Raw genomic sequence first — 18643 nt, 5'->3', positions numbered from 1 at the left:
CTCTCAACGTCCCTGCCGCGCGCCCCGCCCCTGTCCGGCGCGCTTGCGCAGAGTAGGCGGGCGGGTCGAAAAGCGCGGAGTCACTGCTGCTGGGAGGGGGAGCGGGATTGGCCGACAGTTGGAAAGCCCGCGAAACGCTCCTTCCGGCTTCGAGGCCCGTTGTGACAGGAGGAAAGGGAGGGGCTCCCCTGCTGGGCTCCGCCTTCTTTTCGTGCCACTTTCTAATCTCGCAGCTTTTCTGCTGGAACCTCCGCCTTCTCTGTTCAAGGGGTATTCCTTCACCTTGCCCCTCTGTGTTTCTGTCTCCTCAGACCGGCTTCGCGGCCTACAGGCTTCCTTCCTCAATTCCTGACTCCTTCGCTGGGTTCCACTTTTTAGCCCCCGCCTTTCCGGAGCCTTCGAGGTCCTCCCTGCTCCCTCCGAGCGGATGCGGGAGCCCTAGCCGCGAACTTGCGCTTCCCCGGCCTCCCTGGACTACAATTCCCAGCGAGCCCAGCGGCCGGCGTCTCGGCTGCGGTCAGGTGACTGGGTCGCCTGACCTGAGGTGAGTCAGGGCAAGGCGGCGGGGCCGTACCGGCTGCTGCATCTCGCCCTTGACTCCTGATTCTCTCTTGGCTCCTCAACTTGGAGCAGCAACGTTCTTTGCTCTTCTCAGGGTGTTGGGTCCTTCCCTACTCGAATCGTGTGCTAGGAAGGTCCTAGCTAAGCCTGTGGGGAGAACTTCACCCTAAGCCCCGGATTCTACTCCAAGACCTGGAAGTTGACAGCTTGGCTGCCCTGCTCCTGGATCTGCCTCCTCTCACCATCTCATTTCTTCTCCCAGGATTGCAGTGGGTTCGCCTGGAGGAGAGCTGAGTGACTGCCCTGGGCTACTGCTGACCTCCAGCAGAGTTGAACCAAAATGTCCCCGGAATCTAAAAAGCTTTTCAACATCATTATTTTAGGAATTGCCTTTATGTTTATCTTCACCGCCTTTCAAACTTGTGGAAATGTAGCGGTGAGTTGGACTTTGTTCTCTCTCCCTCCTTTGCAGTGCTTGTCATAATGCATTCCAAAAATGAGCATGTTATGTCTAATAGTACACTTAAGTTGCACCTTTTATTTTGTCACCTAACACTTCCTCGTTTTCCATGATAAGATTTGATTTCATGTGTCAGACATCTCTTAGTGGGGTCATTTATTTCTCTGATCTGATTTGGAGTTTATATGTTGACCTATTTATTTGTTATCTGTATTAAGGACTATATTAGTACTTGGACAGTTTAGGGAATAAACGTAAAGCCTAGTTATAGATGATCTTCAGCCCTCCCCACCTGACCTGCCTGCCATTGGTTTGCCTTCCGTTCTGTAGTCCTTTCCCTTCTCTCCTGTTGGGATTTCTGTATTAAGTATCCAGCATCTTGAATTTTTACTTTATTCTCACTACTTGGAGACAGATTTTCTGAGGGGGAGGGAGATTACAAAACGTTTTCATTGATTAGTTTTATTTTCCACACAGCAAACTGTCATCAGGAGCCTAAATAGTACAGATTTTCACGGCAGTGGATATACCAGGTATTGTACTGTATGATTGGTTCTACTTTGTATATCCTACAAGTTGCTTAAAAGTCATGGACAACATAAGATACTGTGATTGGATTGTTTTTTCTTCTCTGTATCTAGACTGTTTAGGGGAACATAATGTGGTAAAGATGATGAGTTTAGTTTTCAAGTAGAATTAGACAATGAGGTTCAAAACTTAATTGCTGTGGTATTTTAGGAAATTGCTTCTATGTGATCAGCTTCCTTGCTCAGGTTAATGTGTGTAAAGCACTTAGCAGAGTGGCTGGCATTTAATAAGCACTCAGGTATTGTCATAATTACATCTTCCCAATCCTAAATAGGATGTTTTATAAGACTCTTGAAATATTTGTTGGTCTTCCTGTTTTTCTAATTTCATAATTATTAATATACTGTCATCAGGAGCTTTTAGATTTCAGTTAAGGTGTTTAGTAGCAATTTTACAGGTGGAGAAAATGAAGTGAAAGGCTCTTCATAGGTCACTAGTACATTGTGATTGAAGTTGGGACTGTAACTCAGTATAAACACAAACAGATTTCTTAATTTCTCTATGGTTAAATGTTAGATTGTGGTCAGCTCCTCCTCCCACCCTCCCCAACTCTTCTTATTTGGTTCTTTGTTATCTAACCTAAACCTGATCTTATGTATAATACTTGAGAGTATAAGAATGTTAAGGTCCATTTTTTAAGTGACTAAAGACGCTTACTCCTTGGAAGAAAAGTTATGACCAACCTAGATAGCATATTCAAAAGCAGAGACATTACTTTACCAACAAAGGTCCGTCTAGTCAAGGCTATGATTTTTCCAGTGGTCATGTGTAGATGTGAGAGTTGGACTGTGAAGAAAGCTGAGCACCAAAGAATTGATGCTTTTGAACTGTGGTGTCGGAGAAGACTCTTGAGAGTCCCTTGGACTGCAAGGAGATCCAACCAGTGCATTCTAAAGGAGATCAGCCCTGGGATTTCATTGGAAGGAATGATGCTAAAGCTGAAACTCCAGTACTTTGGCCACCTCACGCGAAGAGTTGACTCATTGGAAAAGACTCTGATGCTGGGAGGGATTGGGGGCAGGAGGAGAAGGGGACGACAGAGGATGAGATGGCTGGATGACATTACCAACTTGATGGACATGAGTTTGAGTGAACTCCGGGAGTTGGTGATGAACAGAGAGGCCTGGTGTGGTGGGACTCATGGGGTTGCAGAGAGTCGGACATGACTGAGTGACTGAACTGAAGCGTAGCACGCCAGGCCTCCCTGTCCATCACCACCTCTCAGAGTCCACCCAAACCCATGTGCATTGAGTCGGTGATGCCATCCAACCATCTCATCCTCTGTCATCCCCTTCTTCTGCCCTCAATCTTTCCCAGCATCAGGGTCTTTTCAAATGAGTCAGGTCTTCACATCAGGTGGCCAACATATTGGAGTTTCAGCTTCAACATCAGTCCTACCAATGAACACTCAGGACTGATCTCCTTTAGGATGGACTGGTTGGATCCGCTTACCGTCCAAGGGACTCTCAAGAGTGAGCCATTACGTTGAGTTAAATGAATTCTGGTTTAACCAAGTTATAGCTACATGATTATTTATAGCAGTGAGATTTCATGCCACTGCCAGGAGTTGTCAGCTAAATCTGTAGGGCAGACTGGTTGATGAGGGCCTCTGGAATCAGATTCCCAGGGATGAGATTCTGGTTCCGCCATTGACTAGCTGTCCAGCTGCAGTTTTGACAAGTTACTTGACCCCTCTGTATTTCACTTCTCTTTTCCATAAAAAATAATATGTTCTTCATGGGGTGTGTTAGCTGCTATAATAATTCACTGGTATATTAAAAACCATATTGTCCAAGGCAGACTAATTATTTTCATTTGACAGGACTTCAGTATTTTAAACAAGTGAAAACTTTAATGTGACATTTAATGTAAGGATGTAGTTATAAATTCTGACTAAAGACTGAGTGGTTATTGCAAAAACAAAAAACAAACAAACTGTAGACTCTAATTAGGTTTGAAAAAAATTGAGCTTTGAGACAGTGTTTCAAGAGTTTTGTTTTTTTCCCTTTTGTGTGTTACGTGTGCAGCATGGCAATTATTTATGGAGTGTTCTCTGCTTCAAATTTGATTACACCATCAGTGGTTGCCATTGTAGGACCTCAACTCTCTATGTTTGCTAGTGGTTTATTTTACAGGTAAGTAATCCCATTTTCTTTCATTTAATTAGAATGCCTTCAGCTTCTTTCAAGCACATAGTAAACTTGTGCTTTGAACTTGCTGACTTGGTTGGAATAGATTATAGGTAGTGTTTTAGAGGTTTGGCTCTCTACTTGATGCTTAGCGGTACTGTTGTTTTAAAGTGATGGGATTTGTGTATATTTGCTTTTCTTTTTTGACTAATATATATAATATACAAAAGTCTCTTTCTATAGGCTTGAAAAGAACTCAGGTAATAATCTTATTTTGTGTCAAGTAGATTAATGGGAATTAAATTTCTTCTGGGCTACAGAACTGTAGTCCCACTGTGTGCTGAGCTTTTTGGCGAAGGCCAGTTGCAAACCTTTATTCAATGCCTGAGTTCACAAATTTGAAATAGTAAGTTAAGAAATGACACTTGTCCTCTTTTTTCCAACACTGGAGAAGCCCTTTACAGCTTGAATTTTGAAAGAAGAGATCCCTCAGAATTGATTCCTAGAAGGCATAATTGACATTCTGTTTCAGGTATTGTTTGACTGTAATACGTTGACCTGTTATATTTTAGCATGTACATTGCCGTTTTTATCCAGCCTTTCCCGTGGTCCTTCTACACAGCCTCTGTTTTCATTGGAATTGCTGCTGCTGGTAAGCATTTTGATTTCTATTTTCTGAGTCTAAGAGTATTGTTTATATGTTTAATATATAAAGCAAATGCTTTCATTCCCTTGATAAACTTTTGATTTGAATTTTAGTACTTTGGACAGCACAAGGAAACTGCCTGACGATAAATTCAGATGAGCACACTATTGGGAGAAACAGTGGAATTTTCTGGGCACTCTTACAATTTAGGTAATAATTTTTATGGCTCCATCTTTCCTATAATTTTTTTTTCTTTGGCCAGACCATTTTTTTAGATCCCGATTGTGTTGAGAACTCAGATCTTCTTTTTACATGAGTTAAGTTCCTAGGTACATGTCATAGAGATTTAAAATTTTATGGGATTACTTAAAGATTCATGGATCTACCTCATTGAAATTTATGATTAGCAAATGGAAAATAATATTAACCATAATGTATATAGCATCTGCTATACTTTAGGTGGCTCAGTGGTAAAGAAACCGCCTGCCAATGCAGATTGGGTTCAATCCTGTGGAACAAGTGTATGACGCCCACTCCAGTATTCTTGCCTGGAGAATACCAGTGGACAGGGGAACCTGACAGGCCACAGTCCACAGGGTCACAAAGAGTCAGATAGGACTGAAGTGACTTGCAGGCATGCATACTTTGTACATACCTTATATACTTCTGGACTTCCCTGGTGGCTCAGACGGTTAAGCGTCTGTCTACAATGTGGGAGACCTGGGTTCAATCCCTGGGTTGGGAAGTTCCCTGGAGAAGGAAATGGCAATCCACTCTAGTAATATTGCCTGGAAAATCCCATGGACAAGGAGCCTGGTAGGCTACAGTCCATGGGGTCGCAAAGAGTTGGACACGACTGAGCGATCTTCTTCACCGTACATACTACTGGGCTCTTTAATCTCAATAATAGTTACAATCTCCTGTGATAAGAAGGCATTATCTCCATTCTACAGATTAGATAACAAAAGCTTAACTAAAAGTTAAGTAACTTATCCAATCATGTGGATTCCAAAGGCCATGTCCTTCCCACCCAGTTATGCTACTTGACAACTGTTAACAATTAAATTTTCAAACAGAGACTAACTCTATGGACACTGAAGGATACAGCATGTTATATATTTCCACAGTAAAAAGCAACAACAGGCATACATGCTATCATGGAATCTGTCCTGAGGATTTACCCTCATATCCTAAATGCCTAAAATTTTGGCTTTGGTAAGGCTTAACCAAAAAAAGAAATGCAAAGAGGCAAAATAGCTGAGAAAGGAAGGGAAGCTAAAGGCAAAGGAGAAAAGGAAAGATACGGCCATTTGAATGCAAGTTCCAAAGAATATCAAGGAGAGATAAGAAAGCCTTCCTCAGTGATCAGTGCAAAGAAATAGAGGAAAACAATGGAATGGGAACGACTAGAAAATTAGAGGTACCAAGGGAACATATCTTTGCAGAGATGGGCACAATAAAGGACAGAAATGGTATGGACCTAACAGAAGCAGAAGATATTAAGAAGAGGTGGCAAGAATATACAGAAGAACAATACAAAAAAGATCTTCATGACCCAGATAATGACAATGGTGTGATCATTCACCTAGAGCCAGACATCATGGAATATAAAGTCAGGTGGGCTTTAGGAAGCATTACCAGCACCCATCTCACACACTAGCAAAGTAATGCTCAAAATTCTCCAAGCCAGGCTTCAACAGTACATGAACCATGAACTCCCAGATGTTCAAGCTGGATTTAGAAAAGGCAGAGAAACCAGAGATCAAATTGCCAGCATCTGTTGGATCATCAAAAAAGCAAGAGAGTTCCAGAAAAACATCTACTACTGCTTTTTTGACTATGCCAAAGCTTTTGTGTGGATCACAACAAACTGGAAAATTCTTAATGAGATGGAAATACTAGACCACCTGACCTGCCTCTTGAGAAATCTGTATGCAGGTCAAGAAGCAACAGTTAGAACTGGACATGGAACAACAGACTGGTTCCAAATCAGGAAAGGAGTACGTCAAGGCTGCATACTGTCACCCTGCTTATTTAACTTATATGCAGAGAAATCCTGGACTGGATGAAGCACAAGCTGGAATCAAGATTGCTGGGAGAAATATCAGTAACCTCAGATATGTAGATGACACCACCTTTATTGCAGAAAGCGAAGAAGAACTGAAGAGCCTCTTGATGAAAGTGAAAGAGCAAAGTGAAAAAGTTGGCTTAAAACTCAACATTCAGAAAACTAAGATCATGGCATTCAGTTCCATCACTTCATGGCAAATAGATGGGGAAACAGTGGAATCAGAAACTTTATTTTTTGGTCTCCAAAATCACTGCAGATGGTGACTGAAGCCATGAAATGAAAAGATGCTTGCTCCTTGGAGGAAAAGCTGTGACCAATCTAGACAGCATATTAAAAAGCAGAGACATTACTTTGCCAATGAAGGTCCGTCTAGTCAAAGCTATGGTTTTTCTAGTAGTCATGCATGAATGTCAAGTTAGACCATAAAGAAAGCTGAGCGCTGAAGAATTGATGCTTTTGAACGGTGTAGAAGTTCAAAGAATTGATACTTTTGAACTGTGGAGAAGACTCTTGAGAGCCCCTTGGACTGCAAGGAGAGCCTACCAGTCCATCCTAAAGAAAATCAGTCCTGAATATTCATTGGAAGGACTGATGCTGAAGCTGAAACTCCAATACTTTGGTCACCTGATGCAAAGAACTGACTCACTGGGAAAGATCGAAGGCAGGAGGAGAAGGGAACAACAGAGGATGAGATGGTTGAAAGGTATCACTAACTCTATGGACAGAAGTTTGAGTAAACTCCAGGAGTTGGTGATGGACAGGGAAGCTTGGCATGCTGCAGTCCATGGAGTTGCAAAGAGCTGGACACAACTGAGCGACTAAACTGAACTGAAGGCTTAACAAATACGAATATCGTTTTAAGGGTTGTATGTTAAGAAACTGGAGTGTAAGTGAATGATTTCTTCCCTGTTGCTGTTTAGTCACTCAGTCCTGTCTGACTCTTGTGACCCCAAGGAATGTAGCCCTGCCAGTCTCATCTGTCCATGGGATTTCCCAGGTAAGAATACAACAAAGGAGTGGGTTGCCATTTCCTTTTCCAGGGGATCTTCCCGACCCAGGGATAGAATCTGCGTCTCCTCCATTGGCAGGTAGATTCTTTACCACTCTGATTTTTTTCCCTAGGAAAGTGCTAAATAAAGTATTTGATTAGATGCAGATAACTAAATCATTGATCTTTTCACCAGTTCTTTAAAATACAGAATTTTAGAGGTAGAGTAAACTTGTTTTCTGGGTGTCATTTTCAGACTCCAATACATCACATGTTTCAAAGTGAGTCAGGTCTTTGGAAGCTGGTTCTGAATCAGGTTGCTGTCACGTGGAAGGAGACTGAGTTCCCTCGGTCAGTTGAGTTTTTCAGAAAGAGGGTGAAGTCGATACTTGTAAATGACTTAGGGCAGGTAGATAACTTCGTTATGTAGGCCTCTCTCTCTTTTTTTTTTTTTAACAAGGAATGGAAAAATTATTTTAAAGCCCATAAATATGAAAATAACTTCCCAACATCCTCTCCCTCCTTTTCTTCCCCCAGCTTGTTCTTTGGAAATCTCTACATATATTTTGCTTGGCAAGGGAAAACTCAGATATCAGGTTTGTTTTATTCACTGTGCTTTATTCAGATACGTTCAAAGCGAAATAGCAGTTCCATGAAAATTCCCAGTATGCTTGGTTCAGATTGTTCTAGTGAACGTTGGTACTCTTAAGTCCTCTCAGATTTTTGCTTTTAATATCTTCCCTTGGATTATATTATTATACTAGGATTTACAGCTTATGACTGCGCTTCAAGTAGGATCTCAAAGTGTGGGAGAAGGTTGTGCATGTGTGGGTAGACTAATCAGTTGTCAAAAGAATTTTTAATTCACTTGTTTTGTCTATACTCTGATTAAAAGAATATGATTAAGTTCTTATGCTGTTTTTCTTTTGGCTTATTAGTATTTCTCTAACTGAAAGACAGAGGTGGATGTATCCTATTTATCTCTTTGTCCTAGGTTTTTACTGATGCAGTAAAATAAAATTAGTGATAAAGTATGTAAATAGTTATAAACAAAATACTGAACATGATACTGACTCTGGAATTGTTTGTGTGGCTAGTGCTATCTACTTTCATCTTCGTTTTTCTCCCTAGAGAGTGACCGAAGAACAGTGTTTATCGCCCTAACGGTGATCAGCCTTGTGGGAACAGTACTTTTCTTTCTCATTCGGAAACCAGATTCTGAAAATGTCCTGGGAGAAGATGAATCTTCTGATGACCAGGACTTGGACATCAACGAGTAAGAAATTGGAAACATTCCTTTTATTTTAAGCTATATTTTGAATAGATACAGTCTAGAAATTACAAACCTGTTATAGGCCTAACTGATATCCAGTATTGGACAGACATGAGGGGAAAGTTTTAAAGCAAATAAGCAGAGAAAGAAGATAAAGAGGAGCTGTCAGAGAGGAAGAAGGGAAAGGAAGATAGACAGAGGTGGGGGAGGTAGCTAAAAGGTTTGTGGAGGGATTTTAGTCTCATCCCAGGTCACTTCCTGTATGACCCTGGACAGTAGCAATGTTCCCCTGACTTTCTCTGGGCCTCAATTTCCTCCTTCGGTTCAGCAGACATCTTCTGTGTTTTAATGTTTGAGGATATAGGCTCATAAAGTTAAATAGAAAATAGTCCTCAGTCACTTTCTTGGATCCAGGCTTAAAATTTTCTGGTCATGTGGTACAAGTGAGTGGCAAGGCCACCAACAGTCGTCATAGATTAGCCGTGGTTACACCCACGCTCTGGATTTTGCACTAACCTGTGATGGTAGTTTCCACTGACATAATCCTGCAGGGAAATAAGTTCCTAGTCCTGTTTTTCTAAAAGTTGTGAATAACCTTGAGCATATTTCTTATGTATTTGGCTGTGCTGGGTCTTAGTTGCAGTATGTGAAATCTTAGCTGCGGCATGCAGGATTTTTAGTTGCAGCATGCAGGGATTTTTAGTTGTGGCATGCAAGATTTTTTAGGTTCTTTAGTTGTGGCATGTGGGATCTAGTTTCCTGACCAGGGATTGAACCCAGGCCCTTTGCACTGGGGGCATGGAGTCTTGGCCACTGGACCACCAGGGAAGTCCCATTTATTATTACTTTTTCTTTTTTTTACAAAAGTTTATTTTTAAATGTATAGCAGGCTCTAAAACAATACTTCATTCTAGCTATAGGTGGCAACAGATGTTATAGCTGGAAATCCAGATGTTTAGACAGGAATGGAATTAAGGGCCTTTATTTCCTCAGGCACAAGGAACAGCTTTGCTTTTTAATAGATTTCTTAATTCCACTTGTGGCCAGGGGGCCATTCCCCGAGACCTCTTCTTTCCGTTTTTGGTTGAATGTCTTATCTTCCTCATCCATCCTCTCGGCCTGGTTCTTGGGCTGCTTCAGCGGCTAATGGTTGCCATCTTCAAGGCCAGACATGGCGCCTTCTGCCCCTTTCCCAGGTCCTGCCACTGAAAGCAGGGGCCTGTTTAAGTTGTAAGTGAAACTGTCTAAAACCTTGCAGGTGATTTCTCTGCAGGTCGTCATCTAGATTTGAAGAAAGGGGAATAAGAAGTCTTTACCACTCTTGTGCTATGTGAATTGATAAATTGTGAAGCTTGCCTTACAGAATTTTATCTGTTGTTAAAAATTTTGCATTGAACTTTCTGTGCTGCCTTTTTAAACCCCCAAAAGGGCATAAAATTCTCCAGTCACAGGATCATTAAGCATTCAGAATTTGCACTGTTCCAGGCAAAAGAGAGGTGTTTATATGAATATACATATGTATATATATCACATATTTTTAAAAGCATAAACCAATGGATATTGGAGAAGTGGTCTCCAAAGATGAATGACACAAACTTAACAAAAATTCAACATTCATTCAGCAAATGTTAGGGGCTGTGAAGACAAATACAGTCCATCCCTGTGTTCATGGAACTTCATTGCTAGACAAGGGATCATGTACCTGTCATAAGGTGCAGTGCTGAGTGGTTCTGCTCCACCTTGTTGATCTTTCTCTCCCTGAATTGTCTTCCCAATCTTGAAACTTCTATGTCTTTATTCTATAAAGAGCACCATGCATGCACTAGCCATCTTCCAAAAGGTAGGAAAGAAGTAATGAGCAAGACAGAGAAGTCCCTCTTCTTATGAAATTTAGTTGTAGATGGGCTGGTAGTCACCATGCATTTTAAGAACACAGCAGAGTGAGTTCTACCAGCCAGTGAGAGAGGGGGAGGTGGTGGAGAGCTGGGTGGTGAGAAGGCGTGAAGATCAGCTGATGTCTGTTGCAACAAAGGCCAGGTGTGGAAGGGAGTGTGATGGCTACCGGAGGGCCCGCGGGATGTGCACAGTGCAAGTAGGAGCATCTGCATCGGACAGAGAGATGACTGCATCAGGATATGGCAGGAGTTTGGATTTTGTTCTTGGTGTGATCAGAAGGCACTGAGGACATGTGTGGGGTCTGACTTTAAAGGTACCATAAAGTGGAGTCCACTCTGAATGATTTACAGCAGAGTACTAGCTGAGTTGATTATATTTCAATAGTCTATAGCCTACACATCAGTTCCTACTTATTTGGGGCCTGGAGTGTGAAATAGTATATCCACCCTGGTGGCTCTGTGGTAATGAATCCACCTGCCAAGCAGGAGGCGCAGGTTCAATCCCTGGGTTGGGAAGATCCCCTGGAGAAGGCAATGGCAACCTGCTCCAGTATTCTTGCCTGGGAAATCACAAAGGAGCCTGGCAGGCTACAGTCCGTGGGGTCACAAAGAGCTGGACACGACTAAGCGGCTAAAACACCACCACCCGATCTTATCCAAGTACCAGGTGAGGGTAGCATCATTAAATAGAGTCTACAGAGTATTCACTTCCAGGGATGGCATGAGGTGTGGGTTTTTTTGTTTTTTGTTTTTTTAATTTATTTTTAATTGAAGGATAGTTGTTTTACAGCGTTGTTTTGGTTTCTGTCATACATCAGCATGAATCAGCCATAGGTATACACATGTCCCCTCCCTCTTGAGCCTCCCTCAGGCTTGAGTTTTTATGGTGGGGGAAAATGTTTTCCTATTGGTTAAAACATATTACCTTTTTTGTGTCAGTAATTTAAGTCACCTGCTCTCCTTTAGATTTTTTCTTTCGGTTTGTTTGTAAACGGTATCTTTTCAAGATCTAGGAGTAGACTTGGCTGATAGGATAAGAAGTGTAATTTCTTACAGACTCTCTTACCATGACCTGCAAACACTTACCCTTAAGTTACTGTATCTCGTTTCCTTCTCACAGGTAAGTGATAGTGGCCCTGTTTTATAAATGAAAAAGTAAAAGAGAAATGAAGCCACTTGTCTAAAACCACACAACTAATAAGTGGCAAAGCAGGACTCCGCCTCGAAGCCCGCGTTTTTAACCAGTCGGTGATACTGCGCCCAAACCCGTGTAGCCGGTGACGGTGTTGCTTTTAACACTGAAGGACCACAGTAATTTTTTACGTAGTTGGAATGGTGGAGAATTGAGCCCTCACGATTTGCTTTTACAGTTTAGAAACAGCAAGGTAGAGGAGACTTTTGTCCTGCCTGAAGTATCATTTCTTTCTTTGCTTTTAAACTTTTTTTCCTTTTTTTGTCTGGGTTGGGTGTTTGTACAGCTTGTGGGCTTTCTCTGGTTGTGGCTAGGGCTTTTCATTGCAGTGCATGGGATTTTCTTGACAGGCTGTAGAGCGTGCAGAGAAGTACCATTTCTGAAAAATACATGCATGACTCTGTGTCATAAATTTAATGTGAGAGAATCATGTTCTGTGGTTAATAAAGGGCCACCCAAGTAGCACTTTACCCACAGTCTCTGAAGCAAGGACACCTTGGAGCAGGGAGCATTGAGGCCACTGAAGTGTTTACCAGACCACATAGAGCACAGAGCTTTTACAGACTTAAATGAAAATATGATCATTTTTTGGTTTGTTCTCTTTTTCAGTTTTCTGGGGAAAACTTTTTTCTTTTTATCTTTTCAGGTCTCCCCAGAGCAACATGACAAAGGCAGTAGATGCATTTAGTAAGTATTTTCTGTATCTGAAGTGCAGGAACTGTTCAGGAATAACTTTCCCCCTTTCTCTGGTAGCTTTGCATTGACAATACCCCAGTATTTTCACATTTCTAGGTATACTGCTCTGAAATCTGCTTGTCTTCTCAATAAGTATCTCTAACATGAGGCCTGTGAGGGATGGAGAATAATTCAGTGCCCTACCTGAGTGCATGTGTGAGGGAGGTCTGAGGAGGAGGAGGCAGAGGTTTAGGAGTTTATAGGAGGAATTGAGGACACAGACCATTTCTTCAAGCATTGCTTGTCACTCCTTAGAATAGAGCAGAGGCTCGGGTAACCCAGTATCATGTAAAACCAATTATCCTCATCTGTTGAGGGCTCTTCCTGGCTAAACCTCTCGATGTGTTTTATTTTGTTCTCACGACAAATCTGTGAGTATCATATAATACATATGTATCACTATCTCCATTTTATAGAAAAGAAAACTGAGGCTTTGGCAAAATTATTTACTCAAGGTCAAACAAGGAATTTCCTTCTTGTTATGAGAGGCCTAGAAAGACATGTTGGCTTCTTTGGTGAACATGAAGTCAGGCAAAGGGAGGGTGATGACCTTCAGGCTTATGGGCTGGTTCATCCAGCTTCAGTAAGACTTGATGCAGCCTCTGTGCTCTGAAACCCCCCCGCCGCCCTCGATGTCTCTTAATATTAACCAGATTCAGGATGTACTTTCTAGATAGTTGTATCAGCTTTGCCTCAACTTCTCTGTAAAATGAGACACTAACACAGTGAGGGCCTCATGCTTTTTATCACGGAGCTGGTTGGTTACCTAGTGTAGGGTTTGGTAGTAATAGGATATTGGGCTGTTAGGTTTGAATGGGGAGAAGGAAGGGAGCAGCTAATAAAGATAAGACATATAAGGTGTCACAGGGCAAGAAAATTTAAATTTGGGCAATGGTTCCTGGCAATTGGGGAGCAATGTGAAGTTAGGAGGTGGCAATGAAGCCAAAGGCAAAGAGAAAGGGAAAAGAGTGTCCAGGCTTTAATTTGCTTGTGAGCCAGTGTTTCATTTATTACTTAATCATGATATTCCTTCAGTTGATGCTATAATAGGTATTGAGTAGAAAGGATTCCTGCTTATTTAAAGGCACTTACGTTCCTCAGCTCAATGTATATGTTTAATGCAATTCTAGAAAATTTCAATGAGAACTTTTAAATTTATTTTTTGGTCCTGATAAAACGTTCCTCTGGAAGAATAAACATCTGTCAGTAGCCAACAAAATTCTCAAAAAGAACTTTCCCTAGTAAATATCAAAACCTATTATGAATTCATTTGAAAACACTGGAATACGGGCAGCACTGGAACTGAAGTCTGGACTCAGGTCTGCGTTCATAAAGGAGCATGGAATACTGTAACAGAGCCTTAAAGCAAGGCCAGACAGCCGACTGCATGGGAGAAGTGTGAACTCGTACTTCCCGTCTTATACTAAAATTCCATGTAGATTAAATGTAAAAATGAAACCATAATAGTAACTGTAAGAAATTAATTTGGTAGAGGAAAGCCTTTCACAGGTCTGTCAAACAGTAAGGGGAAAGTATGCTCTTTTTTACCTAAAATATAAAATTTTGATCTCTCACAGTAATCAAATGAAATTAAAATGGCGGGGAAAATATTTAAAGTATATGATAAAGGGTTATGAACCAATAAGAAAGGCATGCGTTAAAACTGTGGTGTTGGAGAGAAGACTCTTGAGAGTCCCTTGGACTGCACAGAGATCAAACCAGTCAGTCCAAAGGAAATCAGTCCTGAATATTCATTGGAAGGACTGATGCTGAAGGTGAAACTCCAATACTTTGGTTTTTTTATTTTATTTTAATTTTTTTTTAGTTTTTTTTTTTTTTTTTAAATTTTATTTTATTTTTAAACTTTACATAATTGTATTAGTTTTGCCATATATCAAAATGAATCCGCCTGAAACTCTAATACTTTGGCCACATGATGTTAAGAACTGATTCAATGGAAAAGACCCTGATGCTGGGAAAGCTTGAAGGCAGGAGAAGAAGGGGATGACAGAGGGTGAGATGGTTGGAAGGCATCACTGACTTGATAGACCTGAGTTTAAGCAAGCTCTGGGAGTTGGTGACGTAGACAGGGAAGCCTGGCGTGCTGCAGTCCATGGGGTTGCAAAGAATCAGACACAACTGAGCAACTGAACTGAAGAAAGGCATAAGAAAAAAGTTATAAACAAAGAAAAGTTATTAAGTCTATAAGAAATGCAAATTAATAAGTTTTCTATTAAATTTCCAAAGATAAATAATTCTCAGTATATAGGCTGTAGGTACTTAAATACATAAGACCACGTTGTTAAGAATATAGTCCTTGTATTACTTTCTGAAGATAGATTTATTAGTAAGAATCAAAAGCCTTAAAAATGTTTATCCCTTTACTCCAACAATTCCACTAATAGGATTATCCTCAGGAAGTAAGAATTTTCCCCAAGATTTAGTTACTATTTATATTAGTGAGAAATAAAAATAATTTAAATATTCAAGTACAAAGCAGCTATCCAATAGATTAGTGTAGCCATTAAAATGATTACTACAAATGTTAGAAAATGTTTGCTTTGTTAATATGAAAATAAATTGTAAAACAGTGTAAATAGTGAAATTTCTTTTTAAAAAGCATAAAGCCTGGGAGGAGACTCATTAAGGTGTTAGATTATGGTTATTTTCCTTAATAGAATAACTTTATTGAGATGTAATTCACATAGTATACAGTTCACCCACTTATATAATTCAGTGGTTTTTAGTATATTCAGAGAGTTGTACAGATATCACCATAATCAATTTTAGAACCTATTCAGGTAGTTACCTGGTCTAGTGGTTAGGATCCAGTACACATGTGGCCAAAATTTAAAAAAAAAAAAAAAAATTAGAACCTAATGATCACCCCCAAAAGAATCTCTGCGACCATCAGCAGTCAGTTCCCATTTTCTTCCCATTAGTAATCACTTTCCATTTCCTCTCCCAACCCCAACCCCAGCCCTAGTTATCCAGTAATCTACTTTCTGTCTACAGATTTGCCTATAACTGGACATTTTGTGTAAGTGGAATCATAGGACTAGTTGGCTTCTGTGACTGGATTCTTAGCATCAGTTTTTGTGTGGACACTGTTTTCAGATTTCTTGGCTGTATACCCAAGGGTAGTGGGCTTGCTGGGCTCTGGTGTCTCTGTGTTAAATCTTTTAGGAGCTACCAGGTTGTTTTCCAAAGTGGCGGTACCATTTTACATTCCCACCGGCAATGGACGAAGGTTCCAATTTCTCCACTTTCTAGAGTTATCTTTTTGATTATAGCTATCCTACTAGCCCCTGATGCTTCAGACAATAAAGAATCTGCCTGCAATGTGGGAGCCCCGGGTTTGATCCCTGGGTCGAGAAGATCGCCTGGAGAAGGAAATGGCAACCCACTCCAGTATTCTTGCCTGGAGAATTCCATGGACAGAGGAGCCTGGTGGGTTACAGTCCAGAGGGTCGCAAAAGTTGGACACGTCTGAGCGACTAACACTATCCTAGTATGTGTAAAGTGGTTTTTCGTGGCTTTGATCTGCATTTCCCCAATATCTAAGATGTTGATCGTATTTTCATATGTTTATAGGCATTTTATCTCTCTTTGGAGAAATTTCTGCTCAGATCTTTTGCTCATTTTTTAATTGGGTTATTTGTATTATTATTATTTTGGCCACACCGTGTGACTTGTTCCGCGACCAGGGATTAAACCCCAGCCCTCAGAATTGGAAGTGCTGAGTCTTAACCAGTGAACTGCCAGGGAATTCCTCGTCTTTTTGTTATTGAATTGTAAGAGTTCTTTATATATTATAGGTGAAAGTCCCTTATATATATAATTTACAAATATTTTCTTCCATTCTTTAGGTTGATTTTTCTCATTTTCTTGGTAGTATCTTTTGAATCTTAGAATTTTAAAATTTTTTATGGAGTCTGATTTATCTACTTTATCTTCTGTTGTGTGTGCTTTTGGTGTCCTAGGAAGACTCCAAGTCACAAAGATTTATTCCTGTATTTTTTTGCTAAGAATTTTATAGTTTTAGCTTTTACATTTTGTTCTGTGATCCACTTGAGTCAAGTTTTATGGATGTTGTGATGCAGGACTCCAGCATCATTCTTTTGCACGAGATCAGTCATTCTAGCACCATTTGCTAGAAATACTATTCTTTCTCCCATTGAATTATGTTGGCACCCTTCTTAAAGACCAAATGACTGTGAATGTGGGAGTTTATTTCTCAATATGCCTGTTCTTATGCCAGTACCATGCTGTGTTGATTATTGTAAATTTTGAGTCTTCATTTTTGTTCTTTTTCAAGATTATTTTGGCTGTTATCAGTCCTTTGAATTTACATATGAATTTTAGGATCAGTTTGTCAATTTCCTCAAATGAATTATATTGGGGTTTTTTTTTGATAAATGATTTTTTTTTTTAGAAGTTTTAGGTTCACAGCAAAATTGTCAATATACAGAGATTTCCCATACATGTCCTGCCCTCACCCATGCGTAACCTTCCCCGTTATCGTTGTCCCTCATCATTGTGGTACTTTTGTTAACAACTGATGAACATATAGTGACACAGCATCATCTAGAGTCTGTTGTTTACATTAGGGTTCCCTCTTGGTGTTGTACGTTTTATAGGTTTGGACAAATGTATGAGGACATGAATTCACCATATAGGATCATACTAGGTTATTTTTCTTTTTAGGTTATGTTTTAAAATTTCCTTTTGTTAGCTAAATCTTCTGATTACTCAAAAGCAAATATGCTTTGCTAATATGATTTTTCTAATTAAAATATTGTTTTAAACTTTATTAATCAAGTATTTTTTTCTGGAAGTATATGAAAATGATTGGTGAAAATATCTGACTGATTTTCAGTTCAGTTCAGTTCATTTCAGTCGCTCAGTTGTGTCCGACTCTTTGCGACCCCAAGAATTGCAGCACGCCAGGCCTCCCTGTCCATCACCAGCTCCCGGAGTTCACTTAGACTCACGTCCATCGAGTCAGTGATGTCATCCAGCCATCTCATCCTCTGTCGTTCCCTTCTCCTCCTGCCCCCAATCCCTCCCAGCATCAGAGTCTTTTCCAATGAGTCAACTCTTCACATGAGGTGGCCAAAGTACTGGAGTTTCAGCTTTAGCATCATTCCTTCCAAAGAACACTCAGGGCTGATCTCCTCTAGGATGGACTGGTTGGATCTCCTTGCAGTCCAAGGGACTCTCAAGAGTCTTCTCCAACACCACGGTTCAAAAGCGTCAATTCTTCAACACTCAGCCTTCTTCACAGTCCTAGTCTCACTTTATTTTAGTGAAATTCAAGAAAAAAGCTATCCTCTTTTGTATATAGAGAAATTCAGGACAGAGTGTCTGTGACTGATGTGTTTCCTAGTCATCCACTGAGTAGGAACTGAAATCTGGATCCACCATTAGTTTAGGATCCTAGATAAGTGGCCTTAAGTTATGAAATGTGAGCAGGTTCAAAGACAGTTAAAATGTGCAGCTTTTAGAAATGCATTTTCCACTGTAGATTTCAACGAAGTTAAACAATAAAAATTAAAAATTAAAGGGATCAGAAACAAATGAGCAGAACTAAGGTTTCAGTCCTCAGATCCAGAGACTGAGAATCCAGGAAGTGGTGGTATCCCAGCTTGGGGTGGTCAAAAACCTCTGGGCTGATTCTGACCTTGAGTCCAGCCTTAACGCTGCCCTGGGAAAGTTGCTTAGGGAAATTAGCATTTTGCCAACTGTTGACTCCCTAACCTTTAATCAAGTCTGTTGGAATAGTCTGTTGTTTTGTTCTGTTTCTTTTCTCTGTTTCACGTTTTATTTGTTTTCATGAGAGCTGGAAAAGGTGTTAGAGAAAACACAATTCTAGAATATATTTAAACAGTTGAAATCAACATTTTACTTATAGGGCAGGTTTAGTTCATATGTTAAGCATTTTAATCTGAATCATTAACCTGTGTCCCAGTGTCTCTGTTTACTGGCATTATTGACAACAAGTAATAATGAATTGGTTGAATGAATATTTTAGAATTTTTGTTCGGTTGATTAAAATCTAGTTTAGTTCAGTTCAGTCGCTCAGTTGTGTCCGACTTTTTGCGA

At 40.4% G+C, this 18643-nt stretch overlaps 1 protein-coding gene across 3 annotated transcripts in view; it reads left to right on the top strand.

Annotated features, from left to right (window-relative positions):
* Window positions 1–203: 203 nt before the first annotated feature.
* The window catches only part of MFSD11 (major facilitator superfamily domain containing 11), a 28341-nt gene continuing 9901 nt past the window's right edge, over window positions 204–18643 (top strand). For 2 of the 3 annotated variants that reach the window (NM_001427883.1, NM_001075777.1), the window contains 9 exon segments: window positions 204–544; window positions 824–997; window positions 1499–1554; window positions 3637–3744; window positions 4311–4390; window positions 4498–4594; window positions 7981–8039; window positions 8575–8719; window positions 12450–12490. In NM_001427883.1, coding sequence (NP_001414812.1) covers window positions 902–997; window positions 1499–1554; window positions 3637–3744; window positions 4311–4390; window positions 4498–4594; window positions 7981–8039; window positions 8575–8719; window positions 12450–12490 — 682 coding nt within the window. In that variant the 5' untranslated portion in view covers window positions 204–544; window positions 824–901. 3 annotated transcript variants of the gene reach the window in all.

Source organism: Bos taurus, chromosome 19 (assembly GCF_002263795.3).
Source record: "Bos taurus isolate L1 Dominette 01449 registration number 42190680 breed Hereford chromosome 19, ARS-UCD2.0, whole genome shotgun sequence".
Taxonomy (NCBI): Eukaryota; Metazoa; Chordata; class Mammalia; order Artiodactyla; family Bovidae; genus Bos; species Bos taurus.
Note: the sequence above shows the minus strand (reverse complement) of the source record. Positions and strands in the feature narration are given on the sequence as shown.